Genomic DNA, 18,681 nt, shown 5'->3' with positions numbered 1-18,681 from the left:
AACACGTATATATGCACATAAAAAGATGGGCTGGGCACGGTGGCTTGCACCTGTAATCCTAGCACCTTGGGAGGCTAAGGCAAGAGGATTTGAGCCCAGGAGTTCGAGACCAGTCTGGGCAACATAGGGAGACCCTGTTTCTACAAAAATAAAAAAAAAATAAATAAAATAAAATAAAATAAAATAAAATAATATATATATATATATATATATATATATTATCTGGGTGTGATGGCATGTGCCTGTTGTCCCAGCTCCTCGGGAGGCTGAGGTGGCAGGATCACTTGAGCTCAGAGTTTGAGGCTGCAATGAGCTATGATCCCACCATCTCACCCCAGCAGCAACAGAGTGAAACCCTGTGTCAAAAAAAGAAAAGAAAAGAAAAAAAAGATGAAAATGCACAGCAAAAGGACTGGCAGGTATAGTGAGGGGAATGTGTTGGGTATAGTGAGGGGAATGTGTTAGGTATAGTGAGGGGAATGTGTTAGGTATAGTGAGGGGAATGTGTTAGGTATAGTGAGAATAGTATAGTATAGGGGAATGTGTTGGGTATGGAAAAAGGACTTGCTTACCTACTCTTTTTTTTTCTTTTTTTGAGACAGGATCTCCCTCTGTCAGCCAGGCTGGAGTGTAGTGGTGCAACGGTGCCATCATAGCTCACTGCAGCTTCTACCTTCTGGACTCAAGCAATCCTCTGGCCCCAGCCTTCCGAGTAGCTGGGACTATAGGCATGCACTACCACGCCTGGCCATTGTATTCTGTATTATTTCAATCTTTTGTAAAGAGAACGCTTAACTTGTGTAATTCTAAGAAAAAAGAACTGGATTAGAACAAAATATACTGAGATGTTAACAATAGCTGTCTTTATACAATAGGATTATAGGTAATTTTTCTTCCTTTTACTTTACTTTCAAAAAATTTCCCAATTATTCTATAAATAACACTCTTACTTTTGTAATGGAAAAGCCAACAAACCTTTTTGTTTTTTCGTTACTTTCTTTTTTAAAAACACTTCGAAAGATTCCATTAGCCTTTTAAAAATTTTTAAATTATCTTCATTGCTTTTTAAAATGATAGCAAGTAATGCAGACGTTTTTTATAAAATGTCAAACAGCACAGAAAAAACATAGTGTGGAAAGAAAAGGTATTTCGTAATTCCATCTCCTATGAGATAACCACTATTCTCCAAAACTTAAAAAATACAGCAAATTTATATTAAGAATTTAAAAATAATTTCAAATTAACTGGAAAGGCTGAGAACTGGAATACACTTTCTTTGTACCAAGCAGAGTTCTAAATGTTTTAAATTTTATCATCTCGTGGAATTTACCCAATGACTCTCTGGGGTAGATGTTATACCCCATTAACCACAAAGTCAGGCTGGGAGGGGTTAAACAATTTGCCCAAGGCCACATTCTAGTAAGGGGCAGGATTGGCATTCAAACCCAAGTCCAAGACACCCGCTAAGCCACAGCCTCAGGCCACTGCCATTCATGGTGGGTGGGGCGGGTGTGATTAAGATGCAGGAGCTGGACTTGAGTTCAAGTGTGGCGACTCTTCTTCCAGTGCCCCTGGGAAAGGGTGTTTAGTGACGGATTTTTGCTTTTGGTGATAAGTGTGGAGCTGTGATTGAGAGAGGAGAAAATGGTAATAGTGGAGCTGGAGCATAATGGATGCTTGAGGGCATTTTACAGTGGTTGTCAGGGGAAAGACAGCACGGAGGAGCGGTGGGTGGAATTGGGAAAAAGCAGTTAGCTACAGCACTCCAAAGGGTTAAAGCCAGGCTGAAAAGCCCCTTGGGGGGAAGCTGCCACCAAGGCTGTATTCCTGAGGCCTTCATTCACCTCCCCCATCAGCAGGGGCTGGACTGGTTCCTCCTGGGATTATTTGAGGCCCCTGGGCCCTAGGTGAGCTGTGGGGGAGGGACCGAAGCTGCAGGTACTGCGTGCCCCCACCTTTCAGTGGGGCTCAGTAAGTTAGGTGCCCTGGGATAGGCCCCCTGGCTCCTAACAGATGCAGCTCTGGCCCAGGCTTGCTTTGGGAATGAGAGGTGTTGAGCCCCAAGCCTGGGGGATGCTCAGAGAATGGTGGAGATGCAGACTTTAGAGAAAGTGGGGCCTTCCTGGATGGGAAGGGAGCCTGCACCATGATGATGGGGCAGTGAGTAGCTCTCCAGTCGGCCTGGTTCTGCCTGTCTTACAGGACCGGGGTTGGTGAGAGCTGCCTCACAAAGAGATGCATTTTGAGGGTTCAGAGAGCCTCAAGGTATTTCTCTTAAGCTATCATCCATAGCTAGTTTCTGGGTCTCAGCTTTGCTCTCTTCCACCTCCTCTGCAAGCCTGGCCACAGACTTTCTTCCCCTAGGTCTTTCGATCTGAACCTTCTCCTCCCCTCCCCCCAAACTCTTTGGAAATCCTTCAACTTTCTTTCAACTTTTCTCTGGGCAGTTTGGGGTTTGTTTCAGAGCTGGGTCAGGGCGCTTTAACACCCCCAGCTGGGGAGAGTGGATGACAATAGCTGCTATCACTTTACCATTGGAAGTGACCCCCGAATTTGCACTTCTTTCATCTTGGTACAGAGCACTTGAGGGTGGGCGATTTCCTGGGGGGAGTGGCTTAAGCCGCTTCCCCACCGGCCAGTTGGCTGTAGACGGTCCATGCTCAATGGTCCTCTACAGATATGAAACTGGTTCTGGAGTGAGACGAGCTCGGCTGGGGACGCTGCCTGAGAAGGCCTTTCCCCACAGGGTGACTTAAATGTCCCAGGCTGGAAGGTGGAGCGAGAAGTGGATGCCCCCAGGGCTCTGGGTCACCCTCCAGGTCAGTAAAACAGCGAGTTTCCTCAAAACTAGGAAAGGTGGGGGTGCCCCGTACAGTTTGGAGGCTCCAGCGGGGTCAGGGATGATTTCGGGACCCTACTGGGCCCAGGTCAAGGAGTGACCCCGTGAAGATGCTGTGGTGTGTGTGTGTCTGGGTGTGTATGTAGAGGGAGAGGACGCATTGTTTCAAGTTCTCTTTCTCCCCACCCCCACCTCCACCTCCAGCCCTGTCCCCACCCCCACCCGTCTGCCTATCTCCCTTCCCCACCCTACACAATGGTCTGGCCTCGGTCCCTCCCCAGGTTCCCGGAGCTTCTCAGGTTGGATCCCTTATCCCTGGAGCCCCGGACCTGCCAGCTCCCTCTTTTGCCACTCATTGCCTCCTGGCACCTTAAGGGGCAACCAGGAGCCTGTGCTGCTTCCCCTTGTGGGCTGCACTCTCCCTCCCTTCCAAACACGTGGTCCAGTAGAGCAACTGAACTGGGCTGGATTGACTTGGTGGCTTCAGGCCCACCCCTGTGACCCAAGGTGCAGCCACTACCCTTGGTGGTGGGAATTTCCTTGGGAAGTCGCAGCCCAAAGGCTTGGCTGCCACCAGCCAACCCTGGCAGCTGCCCTTGCCCGGCTGGGCCTCCGGGGCCACCGGGGAGGGAGCAAAGATGGCTGGTGCTCCCTTAGGCCCTGGCAGGGTGCAGCCTGTGCAGTCGGGCTGGTGTAGCCAGGGCAGGGAGGGCAGGGCAGAGAGGCACGGAGCAAGGCCGGGTGAGGAGCCATCCATCCAGGGGAGAATCAAACCCACAGCCTTACTGAGACCTGGTGGCCCATGCGCGGGTTGACTATAGAGAACACAGCGCCTGCTTTGGGATGGAGAGGAAGAAAAGGGAGGGCTGAGAACACGGGATCCATGATAAGCTAGAGCCCAGGATGAGGCTGGTGGGGAAGGATTTTGTTCTAAAGACCAGGCCAGGCTCATAACAGCAGATCTCTTGCCCCTCCATCCCTTGGCCCACCCAGATTCCTGGCTCACTCTTAAGACACAGGGGACAAGAGGCCAGACCTGGGTTCTGAGACCCCATATGCTTGAAATAAAGAATGGGAGAGCGGGGAGGCTGATCTTGGTGAAGGCGAGGCTGTGAGTGCCCTGCAGAGTAGCCTGTGGCCATTCATTCATTCCTTGGCTTTACTGGAGCTAAGATCCTGGCTGGATGCCTCTGGATGTCCTGCCTTTACCCCCGCCCTTCTAATCTCAGGCAAGAGGAGGGGAGAGCCTGTGCAATCCAAGTGTGCCTTGCCTCCTTGGTTTCATACCTTTTCAGATCGCTTCCAAGAGTTGTGGGGGCCAGGGCAGGCCAGCTGGGCAAAGTCCATAGATTAGCTATCACTTTTTGCACTTCCTTCCCTGAATGCACCTGGCAACCGGCCTGTCTGCTTTGCATTGCACTTCTAGGAAGAGAGCCATTGCCAAAAAGACTGTTGCACCTGAACCCCATCATCAATTATCTACTTAAGAGTGATAGGCTTCCCCGTGCAGCCCCTACCCTTTCCACATGGCCCTATTCTCTGGTGGGCCAATCCATCTGTGGGTTGGGAGTGAGTGTGGAGCTACTTTTCCTTAAGCTTTTGAGGAAGCCAGAAGTGGGGTATCACATACTTGTACCTCCTACCCCTTTGGGGAAGAGAAAGGAATGAAATTGGGTGGAGCCGGGTGGAACTGGGCCTGGGAAGAGTAGATAGGGTGGGACGAGGAGGGTGGGGACAGGTGGGGACTGTGCAAGAGGAAGTGTGGCATATCTGGACATTGTGTTGGAAGGTATCTGGACACTGCTGCATGAACTCAGGTAAGTCGACTTTACCTTTCTGGACCTCAATTTCCTTATCTGTAAAATGGCCAGGTTTGTCTTAAAGTCCTAAAAATCCGTAAGTTTCTGGATCCATTAGATAATGAGAATTTTGGATGATGGAATTATAGTGCTTAGAAGGCGAGCTTGAGAGTCAGGCTGCTTAGACTTTGTAGCTTTTAAAAGCTGTGTGGTCTTGGGAAAGCTACTTAATGTAAACCCGGAGCCTCCAGGTGTGAACTCGGACTAGGGATCCTGTAGATAGTATAGGTGTGATGGAATTGTAGTTCACATGGAAGGAAGGTGAGAACCACATATAAACAAAATTACCTCTGAAAAGCCTGAACTCCAAATGCTTGAGGGCGAAAAGCTGGCAGATACTTGTTAACACTTCAGGGAACATCATGCTCTGCTCAGGAAATTGCTAATTGCGTGTAAGGGTATAAAAAATCATCCACACAGCTTCAATATATTGTTCCCTCTTGTTTTTTCTGAGATTTTGGTTGAATTACCTAGTAAAATGCACATAGGAAGCAGTCAGTAAATGGTAGCTATTTTCCTAATTTTGTTTACAAAGTATCTAGCAGAGCACTCATTTGTATGCAGTTGTAAAATAGCATTCAACAAGTGACATCATGCAAGAAAAACAAAAACCCAACGTCTTGCTTGTTGACATCATTGTCTGCCAAAATGAAAAAGCTTGTCTGTGTGTACCCAGTTTGTTCTTCAGGGTTCCTTTTTTAAAAATTGTATAATGTAAGTGCTGTCTTTACTAAGGACTGATATGGTTTATCTCCTGAATCCAAAGAAAAGTAATAGTTTTCTTTTTAAAGTAAATATAAAAGGCATAAAAGTTGACAGATTAATAAAAGCCAACTTCTAGAGTTAAATGATATGGTACAAATAGAAGTATGGTGAGAAGTTATACCAGATTTGTTATAATATACACATTTTAAAGAAATCTACAGCCTAGAAATTTTATCCAAAGGTGATTCTGATTACCAGGTGTCTTTTTTTTTAAGACAGTCTCACTCTGACACTCGGGCTGGAGTGCAGTGGTGTAATCTCAGCCCCCTGAGGCTCAGGTTATCCACCTCAGCCTCCTGAGTAGCTGGGACTACAGGCACACGCTACTATGCCAGGCTAATTTTTTTTTTCGTAGAGGTGGGGTTGTTATGTTGTCCAGGCTGGTCTCTAACTCCTAGGGCTCAAGCTATCCGCCCACTTCAGCCTCCCAAAGTTCTGGGATTACAGGCATGAGCCACCACACTTGGGCTGATTACCAGTTTTTAAACGACGTTCCTTCTTTGGTTATCAAGTAAAATTCTGGTGGGTGTTCCCTCAGTACTTTTTTTTTGAGACGGAGTCTCGCTCTGTTGCCAGGCTAGAGTACAGTGTTGTGATCTTGGCTCACTGCAACCTCCGTCTCTTGGGTTCAAGTGATTCTCCTGCCTCAGCCTCCTGAGTAGCTGGGACTACAGGCGCGGGCCACCATGCCCAGCTAATTTTTTTTTTTTTTTGTATTTTTAGTAGACACAGGGTTTCAACATGTTGTCCAGGATGGTCTTGATCTCTTGACCTCGTGATCCGCCTGCCTCCTCCTCCCAAAGTGCTGGGATTACAGGCCTGAGCCACCACCACGCCCAGCCTCAGTACTTTTAATTTTTATTTGTTATTTTTTATTTTTGAGACGGAGTCTCACTCTGTCACCCAGGCTGGAGTGCAGTGGGTGATCTCGGCTCACTGCAACCTCTGCTGCCCAGGTTCAGCCAATTCTTCTGCCTCGGCCTCCTGAGTAGCTGGGATAACAGGCACCTGCCACTGCGTCCGGCTAATTTTTGTATTTTTAGTAGAGACGGGGTTTCACCATCTTGGCCAGGCTGGTCTTGAACTCCTGATCTCGTGATCCACCTGCCTTGACCTCCCAAAGTGCTGGGATTACAGGCGTGAGCCGCTGCGCCCCAGCCCTACTTTTAATTTTTTAAAAAATTTTTACTAAATTACAATGTGCATTCATCCACTCTTTTCAGATGTAGCTTTTTTGTTTTGTTTTGCTTTTTGGGGACAGTCTCCTCTGTTGCTCAGGCTGAAGTCCAGTGGCGTGATCATAGCTCACTGTAACCTCGAACTATGCTCAAGTGATCTTCCTGCCTCAGCCTCCCGAAGTGCCGGGATTATAGGCGTGTGCCACCACACCTGGCCTTAAGCGTACAGTTTGATGAGCTGAAAAATGTATATACCCAAACACTGTTTTTAAACCTAAGGCTCATCTAAAGCAATTCATTGAACTCTGAGAACAAGTTTAATTTGAGAACATGATCTGAGAAACCAGAAAGGATAATGGTCCCTCTCCTAATGTAAAAAGTGTCTGTGAAGGAAAACCACTCTGCTTTGCAACTGAACAATAAAAACATACCAGTAATGGAGATGATTAGTTTTGTGTTAAAAGGTGGTTAATGGTTTAAACAGGAGATGAATTACGGACCCTAAAGAGCATTTGGGGCCAGGCATGGTGGCTCAGGCCTGTAATCCCAGCACTTTGGGAGGCCAAGGTGGGTGGATCACCTGAGGTCAGGAGTTTGAGACCATGAGACCACCCTGGTGGACATGGTGAAATCCCATCTCTACAAAATAAGCTGGGCGTGGTGGCATGTGCCTACAGTCCTAGTTACTCAGAAGGCTGAAGCAGGAGAATCGCTTGAACCCTGGGGGCGGAGGTCGTAGTGAGCAAGGAATGAGCCACTGTATCCCAGCCTGGGTGATAGAGTGAGATTCTGTCTCAAAAAAAAAAAAGAAAAAAAGTGTTTGGTTTCAACTAACTTGTATTGTGACTTTGGGCAAATTAGGTTAACTTCAATTGCCTCAGTTTCCTCACCTGTAAATTGGGGATAATGGTAGTACTTAAAGTATTAGTGTCAGGATTAGGACAGTGCATGGCAAATAGTAAATGCTCAGTAAATCGTAGTTATTAGATCTTTGTGCAGTGAATAGGTTGTTGCCGCCCCTTTGAAAGGCTGTTTTTGTTCTGGGGCAGCACTTCTCAAACTTTTTGGTTTCAGGACTCCTGTACGGTCTGCAGATCCTGAAAACCTTTTGTTTATATAGGTTATATCTACCAATGTATATTGTATACAAAATTAAAACTGAGAAATAAATTTTAAAAAGACTGTTATACAGTAACAAATAATCATTTTTATGAAAAGTGACATTTCCAGAGCAAAAAAAACTACCTTTTTTTTTTTTTTTTTTGAGATGGAGTCTCGCTCTGTCACCCAGTGGCGTGATCTCGGCTCACTGCAAGCTCCGCCTCCCAGGTTCACGCCATTCTCCTGCCTCAGCCTCCCGAGTAGCTGGGACTAGAGGCGCCTGCCACCGTGCCCGGCTAATTTTTTGTATTTTTAGTAGAGACGGGGTTTCACTGTGCTAGCCAGGATGGATTTTTGTATTTTTAGTAGAGACAGAGTTTCACCATGTTAGGCTGGTCTTGAACTCCCGACCTCAAGTGATCTGCCTGCCTCGGCCTATCTTCTTTGAAATCAGATACTATGGAGACTTGGAAAAATGTTAAATAATGTCCGAGAGCACATTATTCTACATTTTTACATTTTACATTTTTCTGTATCTCCATAGTATTTGGTTTAAAAGAAGATGGGTAGTTTCTCATATCTGTTTCTATATTCAATCTGTTTTGATATGTTGTTTTGATGGAAGCATCTGAAGAAAATCTAACTTCATCTAGATATATAGATGGAAAAAGGAGGAGTATTTTGATCACTTTTTCAGTGGATTTTTTTGATATTATACCAAAACTTTACAAGTAATAGCTTCTCAAAGCTTAGTTATAATGTGGAATTTGAAACCATGTGCATGAACTTTTTGTACCCTGTTATATTAAAATCCATGGGTCTTTTTTTTTTTTTTTTTTTTTTTTTTTTGAGATGGAGTCTCACTCTGTCCCCAGGCTGGAGTGCAGTGGTGCGATCTTGGCTCACTGCAGCCTCTGCCTCCCGGGTTCAAGCAATTCTCCTGCCTCAACCTCCTGAATAGCCGGGATTACAGGCATGCGCTGCCACTCCCAGCTAATTTTTATATTTTTAGTAGAGACGGGGTTTCACCACGTTGGCCAGGATTGTCTCGATCTCCTGAGCTCGTGATCCGACCACGTCGGCCTCCCAAAGTGCTGGGATTACAGGCGTCAGCCACCGCACTCGGCCCCATGGGTTTCTTTTATACTTTGAATGATTCTTCTACAAGTGCATGACTTTGTAACAGCACCCATTGGCTATTTGGAAAATGTTCACTGAGTGATGTAGATCTTTAGTGGAAACAATTGACAATTCATTATACGGCATAAAAAATTATATTTATTAGGGCTGGGCGTGATGGCTCACGCCTGTAATCTCAGCACTTTGGGAAGGTGAGGCGGGCAGATCACTTGAGGTCAGGAGTTTGAGACCAGCCTGGCCAACATGGTGAAACCCCGTCTCTACTAAAAATAGAAAAATTAGCTGGGCATGGTGGCGTGCACCTGTAATCCCAGCTACTCGGGTGGCTGAGGCAGGCAAATCGCTTGAACCCAGGAGGTAGAAGTTGCAGCCAGTCGAGATTGCGCCACTGCACTCCAGCCTGGGTGACAGAATGAGACTCAGTCTCAAAAAAAAAATTTGTCACCACTGATCTCATCAGAAAAATTGGAATTTTCAGATGGAAGCTCATAAGTTTTTATTGGCAGCAAATAGTTGTTTCCCTCGAAATGACAGGCTCACTTCATTCATTTTTGAGAAAATATCTGCCAAATACATCCAAATCTGAATGACCAGTGTCTATTAGACTTTCTTTCAAGTAAAAATTGTATCTCATGCTAAAGGGAGCTAATTTATCAGAAAAGCAGAACAATCATCCAATAGAGACATTCATCATATCTCGGGTTGCAGCAAGCGTGTTATAAGTATGCCCCATTTGATTACACCCAGTATTGAAAAAGACATGTACTTAAGGATAACGGTTTTCTTTAAAAAAAAAAATAGCATCATTTATATTTATTTATTTGAGACAGAGTCTCGGTCTGTCACCCATGCTGGAGCACAGTGGCATGATCTCTACTCACTGCGGCCTCCACCTCCCAAGTTCAAGTGATTCCCGTGCCTCAGCCTCCTGAGTAGCTGACATTACAGGCGTGTTCCACCATGCCTGGCTAACTTTTTTTTTGTATTTTTAGTAGCAATGGGGTTTCATCATGTTGGCCAGGCTGGCCGCAAACTCCTGTCCTTAAGTCATCTGCCTGCCTCAGCCTCCCAAAGTGCCTGAGCCACCGCACCTGGCCTCTATTTTTTTTTTTTTTTTTTTTGAGATAGAGTCTCACTCCTGTCACCCAGGCTGGAGTGCAGTGGTGCAAGCATTGCTCACTCACTGCAGCCTCAGGTTCCCAGGGTCAGATGATCCTCCTGTCTCAGCCTCCCAAGTAGCCGGGACTATAGGCACATGCCACCGTGCCCAGCTAATTTTTGTATTTTTTGTAGAGATGGGGTTTTGCCATGTTGCTCAGGCTGGTCTCGAACTCCTGGACTCAAGCAGTCCACCCACCTCAGCCTCCCAAAGTGCTAAGATTACAGGCATGAGCCACCACACCCAGCCGATATCTCTTTATTGTCTCATTTATGCCCAGAACAACTCAAGCATATTTTATTAATTTTTTTTTTCCCTTTTGGAGACAGTCTCACTTTGTTGCCCAGGCTGGAGTGCAGTAGCTTTATCTCAGCTCGCTGCAACCTCTGCCTCCTGGGTTTAAGTGATTCTTCTGCCCTAGCCTCCAGAGTAGTTGGGATTACAGGCTCCTGCCACTATGCCTGGCAAATTTTTGTGTTTTTAGTAGAGATGGGGTTTCACCATGTTGGCCAGGCTGGTCTCGAAATCCTGACCTCAAGTGATTCACCTGCCTCAGCCTCCCAAAGTGCTAGGATTACAGGTGTAATCTAGCATGAGCCACCGTGCCTGGCCTATAAAGCAGATTTTAAAACACCATTCCCATTTTATAGAAAATGAACAGAAGCATAGAGAGGTTAAGTGATTCAAGGTGACCAAGCTTATGTCAGAGCCAGGATTCAAAGCCAAGTTCCAGAGACCACACTTTTCCTCAGTACCATTCAGTGATGAACTAATCCCATCTGTTCTGGGAGGATGGGAGCAGATAGACATTACCTTTTGGGAGAAAGTGCAGGAGTGGACAGGGCATCTTTGCTAGTCATCATCTGGGCACTTCGACCTGACTACTGCCCCTTTATCTTTTTCCCTGGCAGGATGACTTCTCGGAACCAGCTGGTGCAGAAGGTGCTGCAGGAGCTGCAGGAGGCAGTGGAGTGTGAAGGCCTGGAGGGTCTCGTAGGTGCTGCCCTGGAGGCCAAGCAGGTCCTGTCTTCCTTTACTCTCCCCACCTGCCGGGAGGGAGGCCCTGGCCTCCAGGTGCTGGAAGTGGACTCGGTGGCCCTGAGCCTGTATCCGGAGGATGCTCCACGGAACATGCTGCCGCTGGTGTGCAAGGGGGAGGGCAGCCTGCTGTTCGAGGCGGCCAGCATGCTGCTGTGGGGTGACGCAGGCCTCAGCCTGGAGCTGCGGGCCCGCACGGTGGTAGAGATGCTGCTGCACCGACACTACTACCTCCAGGGCATGATCGACTCCAAAGTGATGCTGCAGGCCGTGCGCTACTCCCTGTGCTCTGAGGAGTCCCCTGAGATGACCAGCTTGCCCCCCGCCACGCTGGAGGCCATCTTCGATGCTGACGTCAAGGCCTCCTGTTTCCCCAGCAGCTTCTCCAACGTGTGGCACTTGTATGCTCTCGCCTCTGTCCTCCAGCGGAACATCTACTCCATCTACCCCATGCGTAACCTCAAGATCCGGCCCTACTTCAACCGTGTCATCCGGCCCCGCCGCTGCGACCACGTGCCTTCCACACTGCACATCATGTGGGCTGGCCAGCCCCTCACCAGCCACTTCTTCCGCCACCAGTACTTTGCCCCTGTGGTGGGGCTGGAAGAGGTGGAGGCTGAAGGTGCCCCTGGTGTGGCCCCAGCTCTTCCAGCCCTGGCCCCACTGTCATCGCCGGCCAAGACCCTGGAGCTGCTCAACCGTGAACCTGGCCTCAGCTACTCTCACCTCTGTGAGCGCTACAGCGTCACCAAGAGCACCTTCTACCGCTGGCGGCGGCAGTCCCAGGAGCACCGGCAGAAGGTTGCTGCCCGCTTCTCCGCCAAGCACTTCCTGCAGGACACCTTCCACCGGGGGGGCGTCGTGCCTCTTCAGCAGTTCCTCCAGCGGTTCCCCGAGATCTCCCGCTCAACCTACTATGCCTGGAAGCATGAGCTGCTGGGCTCTGGCACCTGCCCAGCCCTGCCCCCCAAGGAGGTGCTGGGCATAGAGGAGCTAGAGAAGCTGCCGGAGGAGCAGGTGGCTGAGGAGGAGCTGGAGTGCTCCGCACTGGCGGTGTCAAGCCCTGGAATGGTCTTAATGCAGCGGGCCAAGTTGTACCTGGAGCATTGCATCTCTCTGAACACACTGGTACCCTATCGCTGCTTCAAACGCAGGTTCCCTGGCATCTCACGGTCCACCTATTACAATTGGCGGCGAAAGGCCCTCCGGAGGAACCCCAGCTTCAAGCCGGCACCAGCCCTCTCTGCTGCCGGGACTCCCCAGCCAGCATCTGTCGGGGAAGGGGCTGTAATTCCTTGGAAGAGTGAGGTGGAAGAGGGGGCAGGGAAAGCCACGGGTGAGGAGACTCCCGCCCCCCGGGAGCTCCTGCCACTAAGGATGCCCCTGTCCCGTTGGCAGAGGCGTCTGCGCAGGGCTGCCCGGAGGCAGGTGCTGAGTGGGCATCTCCCTTTCTGCCGCTTCCGCCTTCGCTACCCCAGCCTGTCACCTTCTGCCTTTTGGGTCTGGAAGAGTCTTGCTCGGGGTTGGCCCAGAGGCCTGTCCAAACTCCAGGTGCTGGCCCCCACTTTGGGCCTTGGGGGGCAGGAGGCTGAGGAGAAGCAGGAGAAGGAGGCTGGCAGGGATGTGACAGCTGTGATGGCTCCACCTGTGGGGGCTTCTTCAGAAGATGTAGAGGGAGGGCCTTCCAGAGAGGGGGCCCTGCAAGAGGGGTCCACAGCCCAGGGCCAGGCCCACAGTGGGCCCCTGCTGAGCCAACCTGTGGTGGCAGCAGCGGGTGGCAGGGATGGCCGGATGCTGGTGATGGACATGATCGCTACCACGAAGTTCAAGGCCCAGGCCAAGCTGTTCTTGCAGAAGCGCTTCCAGTCCAAGAGCTTCCCCTCCTACAAGGAGTTCAGCGCCCTCTTTCCCCTCACTGCCCGCTCCACATACTACATGTGGAAGCGAGCCCTCTATGACGGCCTCACCCTGGTAGATGGCTGACAGGGAGGTACAAAAGGGGCTGGGAGGAAGGGGGACCAGTTTGGAGAGGGTCAGGGACCTTAGCTGACCCCAGGCTTGGCCAGGATGTCCTTTGCTCTGGGTCCCACAGTGTCTACCCTAAGTCCAAGGGTATATTTGTGTTATTTTCTGGCTCCAGGACAGAGAGTGCCAGAAATCAGCCATCTGGTCTCCCGTAGGAAGCTGTGGGACCAGAGATATCCTCTTTGGTTGTTTGCTGGTCATATTTTTACTGTTATTATTTAGTTTTTGGTTTTGATTTGAGTGGGTTGGCTGGCCCCCTTGCTGGAGTTGGAAGCCGTATGTATGTCAGGGGGTTTAGAGGGGGGTTGGTTAGCTAGAGCTGCTTTCAGCTTTTCCTGGGGACAAAAGGAGCATTATAGCATGATCATCGGTCCCACTGGGCAGAACGTTATCTTCAGTTTCTTTCGGGGGTTGGCATCCTCTTTACTCAGTTGTTTCCCAAAGGAACATTAGGCTTGAATATGGGGGCCAGGTGTGGTGGCTTATGCCTGTAATCCTAGCACTTTGTGAGGCCAAGGCAGGAGGATGACTTGAGGCTAGGAGTTAGAGACCAGCTTGGGCAATGTAGTGAGACCCCATCTCTTAGAAAAAAAAAAAAAAAATCAAATGTGGAACTGATTAGCAGCTTGTGCCTGGCATCCTCAAGGGAGAAGGTGCCAGGTCAGCATGAGCAGCAGCAGGGATGTATAGGAAGAACCACAGCTGGCCTCTAAGGGATGGCATTGAGGCACCGGAGATCACTGAGGGGCTGGCCTTTCCCCTGCAAGGAGTGTGGTACCAGGTGGGGCAAGGCTGTGAGGAGATGCAGGCTCTGTTTGGGGGTTATGGCCCAGAGTCTTTGCTTGTGGGTGCTTCATCCACCTTCTGGGACCCTGTAGTCCTCGGCCAGCCTGGCTGTCTGTTGGGGATTCCATCTTTCTGCTGAGCGTCTCCTCGGAGCTGGAGGCCCATCTTCAGTGAGGGATCACAAAACGGCCAGTCAGGTGGCAGACTGAATTTGCCTTGTTCGAGAGTAAAGTTTGAAAACCAAAGAAATAAAGTGATGCAGTGCCCACAGTGCTTGGTCTCTGGTATTTGTTTTGCCAGGATGTGATTGCCCATTCCCATGTTCCCCTTTGGTTTAAGGGGACAAGAGTGACCTTCTCTCTCTCCTGATGGGACACACTCAGGTCTAGGGCTTGGGGGATGAAAAGAGTTATTCTGGGGACTCTGAATTGGATCTAGAAGTGACCTTGGGTGCTTTTCCAGCTGAAGGGTGGGGGCTCTGGCTACCTGGAAATGCCCTCCCTCCCATGGGAGAAACCTGGCATTCCCAGGTGGGGAAGGGGCTGCTGCCACCACAGGTTGGCTCGACAGGGGCCCACTGTGAGGCTGGCCCTGGGCCATGGAGGCCAGGCCGGCACCTGGAGTCAAGTCTGTGCCAGGCATTCTATTTAGTCCTTGCAATGTGCTCAGGCAGGTAGGCCCAGTCACAGATAAGGACACAGCCTTAAAGTGGCTAATTTGCATGCTCCCTCTGTCTGGTGGGACAAGGGTGAGGGCAGCCTGCTGTAATGAGCAGCAGCAGGGATGTAATGGGAGCTTTAAGCCCAGGCCTTTGCCTGTTTGGTGAGGGAGGAATCATTAGGGAAGAAGTTCCCTTTGGCCCTTTTCCTTCTGTCAAGGTTTCCTGCAGTGGCTGGCATCCTTGTGCTCCTGGGGAGTCATTCTTGCCTCTGCTTTTTATTCACCCCACATCCAATTCATCAGCAAGTCCTATTGACGCTGTCTCCAAATGATACCCAGAACTCTCTCTCCACTCTGCTGCCATTGTCTCTCCTGGCCCACATCACAGCTTCCTACCCCATCTCCCTGCTTCTGTGCCTCCACTCTTGCCCCTATAGCCCTATACAACCCATTATTTTTATGATTTTTTGAGACTGAGTCTCACTCTGTTGCCTAGGCTGGAGTGCAGTGATGTGATCTCGGCTCACTGCAACCTCCACCTCCCAGGTTCAAGCAATTCTCTGCCTCAGCCTCCCAAGTAGCTGGGATTACAGGCACCTGCCACGACGCCTGGCTAATTTGTGGTAGAGATGGGGTTTCACCATCTTGGCCAGGCTAGTCTTGAACTCCTGATCTCATGATTCACCCGCCTCAGCCTCCCAAAGTGCTGCAACCCATTATTTTTATTTATTTTTTGAGTCAGAGTCTCTCACCTAGGGTGGAATGCAGTGGCACCATCTCAGCTCACTGCATCCTCCACCTCCTGAGTTCAAGCAATTCTCATGCCTCAGCCACCCGTGTAGGTGGTATTATAGGCATGTGCCACCATGCCTGGCTAACTTTAGTCTTTTTAGTAGAGACAGGGTTTCACTATGTTGGCCAGGCTGGTCTCGAACTCCTGACCTCAAGAGATCTGCCTGCCTCAGCCTCAAAGTGCTGGGATTACAGACGTGAGCCACCGTGCCTGGCCCCTATACAACCCGTTCTCCATAGAGCAGCGAGAGAGTTTACGAAATTGGATTTTCACTTTCCTGCCTAAAATGTGTCCGTGGCTTCCCTTTACTCCTAGAATTCCTTGTGCTGCTTTACAAAGCCCAGATAATCTGCCCCTGACTCTCTGCCTCTTGCTCCATGCTGGCCCTGACCCACTGCGCTACAGCCATACCAGCTGCCTCTGGTCTTGAACACTTGTTTCTGCTCTAAAGGCCCCTGCGTTTGCTGCTATGATCCAGAATGCTTTTTCCTGTCATATTTACATGGCAGACTTCTTACCATTCAGATCTCTGAGGGTTACCATCACACCACCCTTTTCATTCTCATGGTGTTTACTCCCATCTGATGTTTCTGTTGTTTATTTGTTTGATTATTGCCCACCTCCCCAGCAGAATGTAAGCTCCATGAAAATCTGGGCTTTTCCCTGACTTGCTCACACCACTGTGTTCTCAGCAGGTGGATTTGTTCCTGGCACCGTAGGTGCTAAAATGTGTTGAAAGAAGGAATGAGTGAAATGGGGTCTCTATCCCTTTCCTGCTGTTTTCCTTTGGGATTTGGTTTTATCGAACATAATCAATCCCCCTTCCTTCATATTTCTTGTGGACCATTTTTCTGCATCCCCACAGCTACCCCCTAATCTATACCAGCATCTGTTCCTCATCTTTGATACTGGAACAGTTTTCAAACTGACTCTGCCTCCACTCAAACTATCCTAGTTCTTCCTGACAGGCCGGGATGATCCTACCAAAAGTCTGACTCACTGCTGGATTTCCCATTGCCCTCAGTGCAAAATCATAATTGTATTGAGGCCCACCTGATTCTGGCCCCTACTTTCCTCTCCGGCTTATTTCTCCCCACCAACCCCTCATTCAGATTGACCTTTTCCCCTGCATGCTTTTCTCCCTCCTACAAGTGGCATTGTTGAGGCTCTGGACAGCCCTGGAGTCTTCACTGAAGCCCCACCTCCAGTGTAACCATTTAACATTTGATGGAGCGGTTGGACTGGGGATGGGCCCATCTGGCCTGCAATAGCCACATATAGCCAGCAGATGGCAATCAGGTGCAGCAACAGACAAAGTGTCTGGGTTCCCAATCGGCACGCGGCACCTGCCTTACTGCTTTGGCCATCAGAGGGTGGTAGCAACTTCCTGAGAACTACCCTTATTGGGGTTCTGGATTCTCCTGTTTGCTCTTTTGCCTGAACTCTCAAACCAGAGCAAATCCTCTGATGCCTGGAGGAGTATCTCACAGTGGGGTCTAAGAACCACCTGGATCACAGTCTCCGTGGGAACTTCTCAGGAGCGTGGATTCCGGGGCCCCATTCACACCCGCTGACTCCAACCTTAGACATTGGAGAGGTAGTATATGCACACGGATGAGTTACATAACCTTGCTGTGCCTCACTTTTTCCATCTGTAAGATGGGATTACAGTATGCCTATAGGATAGTACCCTGCACATAGTGTTAGATGAGCCCAGTTTGAGAACCCCTGGGAGTCTGATTCCTGTTTTCTGGGAGGAAGTCAATATCCATGGATACTGTTGTTCAAGGTTACCCTCTAGGTTAAAGACACTCCTGTCCCAGGACTGAAAGGTGTTTTTGCCAGAGGCTAGCACTGAGCCCTGAACTCACAGGCAGAAATTTTAGCTTCTGTTGGAAGAAATTAAGATAAAAAATGGTATATCAATATTTATTGATTTGGAAAAGGTTTCATAAGTATGGATAAATTATTCTTGTGTAGAAAAGCTGTTTCCTTTCTAATCTGCTTAGAAAGGCAGGGATACCAAGTGGTGACCATATTTGCTAAGAATACTTCATGCTGATTTTTGAAATCAACATCTGTTGAACTTATTTGTATTTTTCGTCACCATTTTCTGTCTCTGATGCAGTGTAGAAAGTCCAGTGAAATGAACAATGTGTGAATAAAGGAAGAAAAAAATGTGAAGTTAACTTTGCATCTTCTTCCAACATTCTGTGCAATTGTAATGTAACAAGTGCTTCTAACAATATATATATATATTTTTTGAGATGGAGTTTTGCCATTGTTGCCCAGGCTGGAGTGCAGTGGAGCAATCTTGGCTCACTCCAACCTCCGCCTCCTGGGTTCAAGCAATTCTCCTGCTTCAGCCTCCTGAGTAGCTGGGATTACAGGTGTGCGCCACCACGCCTGGCTAATTTTGTGTTTTTAGTAGAGACGGGTTTTCACCATGTTGGTCAGGCTGGTCTTGAACTCCTGACCTCAGTTGATGTTAAGATTTAACAATCTTAAATATAAAAGCTTCACCCCCCCCCCCAAAAAATAATTCAGTGAAACATTGAATAATTAAAAAAAATTATCTCCACATTTATCCCCTGGAGGAAGAGGATTTTGGTGGAGATCGACATAAGCTGCTCCCCAAATGTTTCTCTGGAGTCCAGCACTCAGGCCTCAGGGCATTGCTGGTGGCTTCTGGGTCCTGAGCATCCATCTCATATCCCAACCGCTGCTCCTGGATGTCCCACCATTGCTTCATTCTCACTGCCTGCCAATCTGGGCTCATCCCCCCATTCCCCTTGGACACACTTCTCTGAGTATTTTTCACCCCAGTTTCTGCAGCATCAGGTTCTTAGTTAAACTGTCCAGAAAGCTGAGAGGCATACTAGGACGTTTTCTCTCCCATACCTCCATCCCAGCAGGACCCTAGAAACATGGCGGGTTTCACAAGGTTGCACACTGCTGGATAATCGCAGGAAAGAGAATTCCATTGGTCCAGTCCATCCCCGTCCCATCCTTTCCCCTGAGCACAGCTTTCATGCCAGGTCACACCTGAGGCTACTGGACAAGTCTTGGCCAAGTGCTGTGTCGGCCCTGCTAACAAGGGATCTGGCAGATGTAATAGGTTCCTATCTAGCAGCCTCTGAGAGGCTGAGCTCTGTGCTGTGAGCTGAGGAGACAGAGACGTTTATATTCAACTCTTGTCCTCACAAAGGCCTCAGTTTGCAGCAGCTGTGGTGTGACACGGTGTGATAGAGGCTTCCATATGGAATGGGCAAAAAGTGCAGCAGGCTCACAGGAAGCCTATGCTGGCTGATCTGTGTCTGGTACCTTGTGGCCTATTT

General features: G+C 49.0%; 1 protein-coding gene across 1 annotated transcript; it reads left to right on the top strand.

Annotated features, from left to right (window-relative positions):
* The first annotated feature begins 2,637 nt into the window (after positions 1-2,637).
* On the top strand, positions 2,638-14,160 carry VRTN (vertebrae development associated). The gene is made up of 2 exons (XM_032179667.1): positions 2,638-2,819; positions 10,953-14,160. Exon 2 carries the CDS (start codon positions 10,954-10,956, stop codon positions 13,060-13,062), a length of 2,109 nt encoding a protein of 702 aa, XP_032035558.1. The 5' UTR covers positions 2,638-2,819; position 10,953; the 3' UTR covers positions 13,063-14,160.
* The last annotated feature ends 4,521 nt before the right edge of the window (positions 14,161-18,681 follow it).

Source organism: Hylobates moloch, unplaced genomic scaffold, assembly GCF_009828535.3.
Source record: "Hylobates moloch isolate HMO894 unplaced genomic scaffold, HMol_V3 SCAFFOLD_16, whole genome shotgun sequence".
NCBI lineage: Eukaryota > Metazoa > Chordata > Mammalia > Primates > Hylobatidae > Hylobates > Hylobates moloch.
This window is presented reverse-complemented; position numbering and strand designations above follow the sequence as displayed.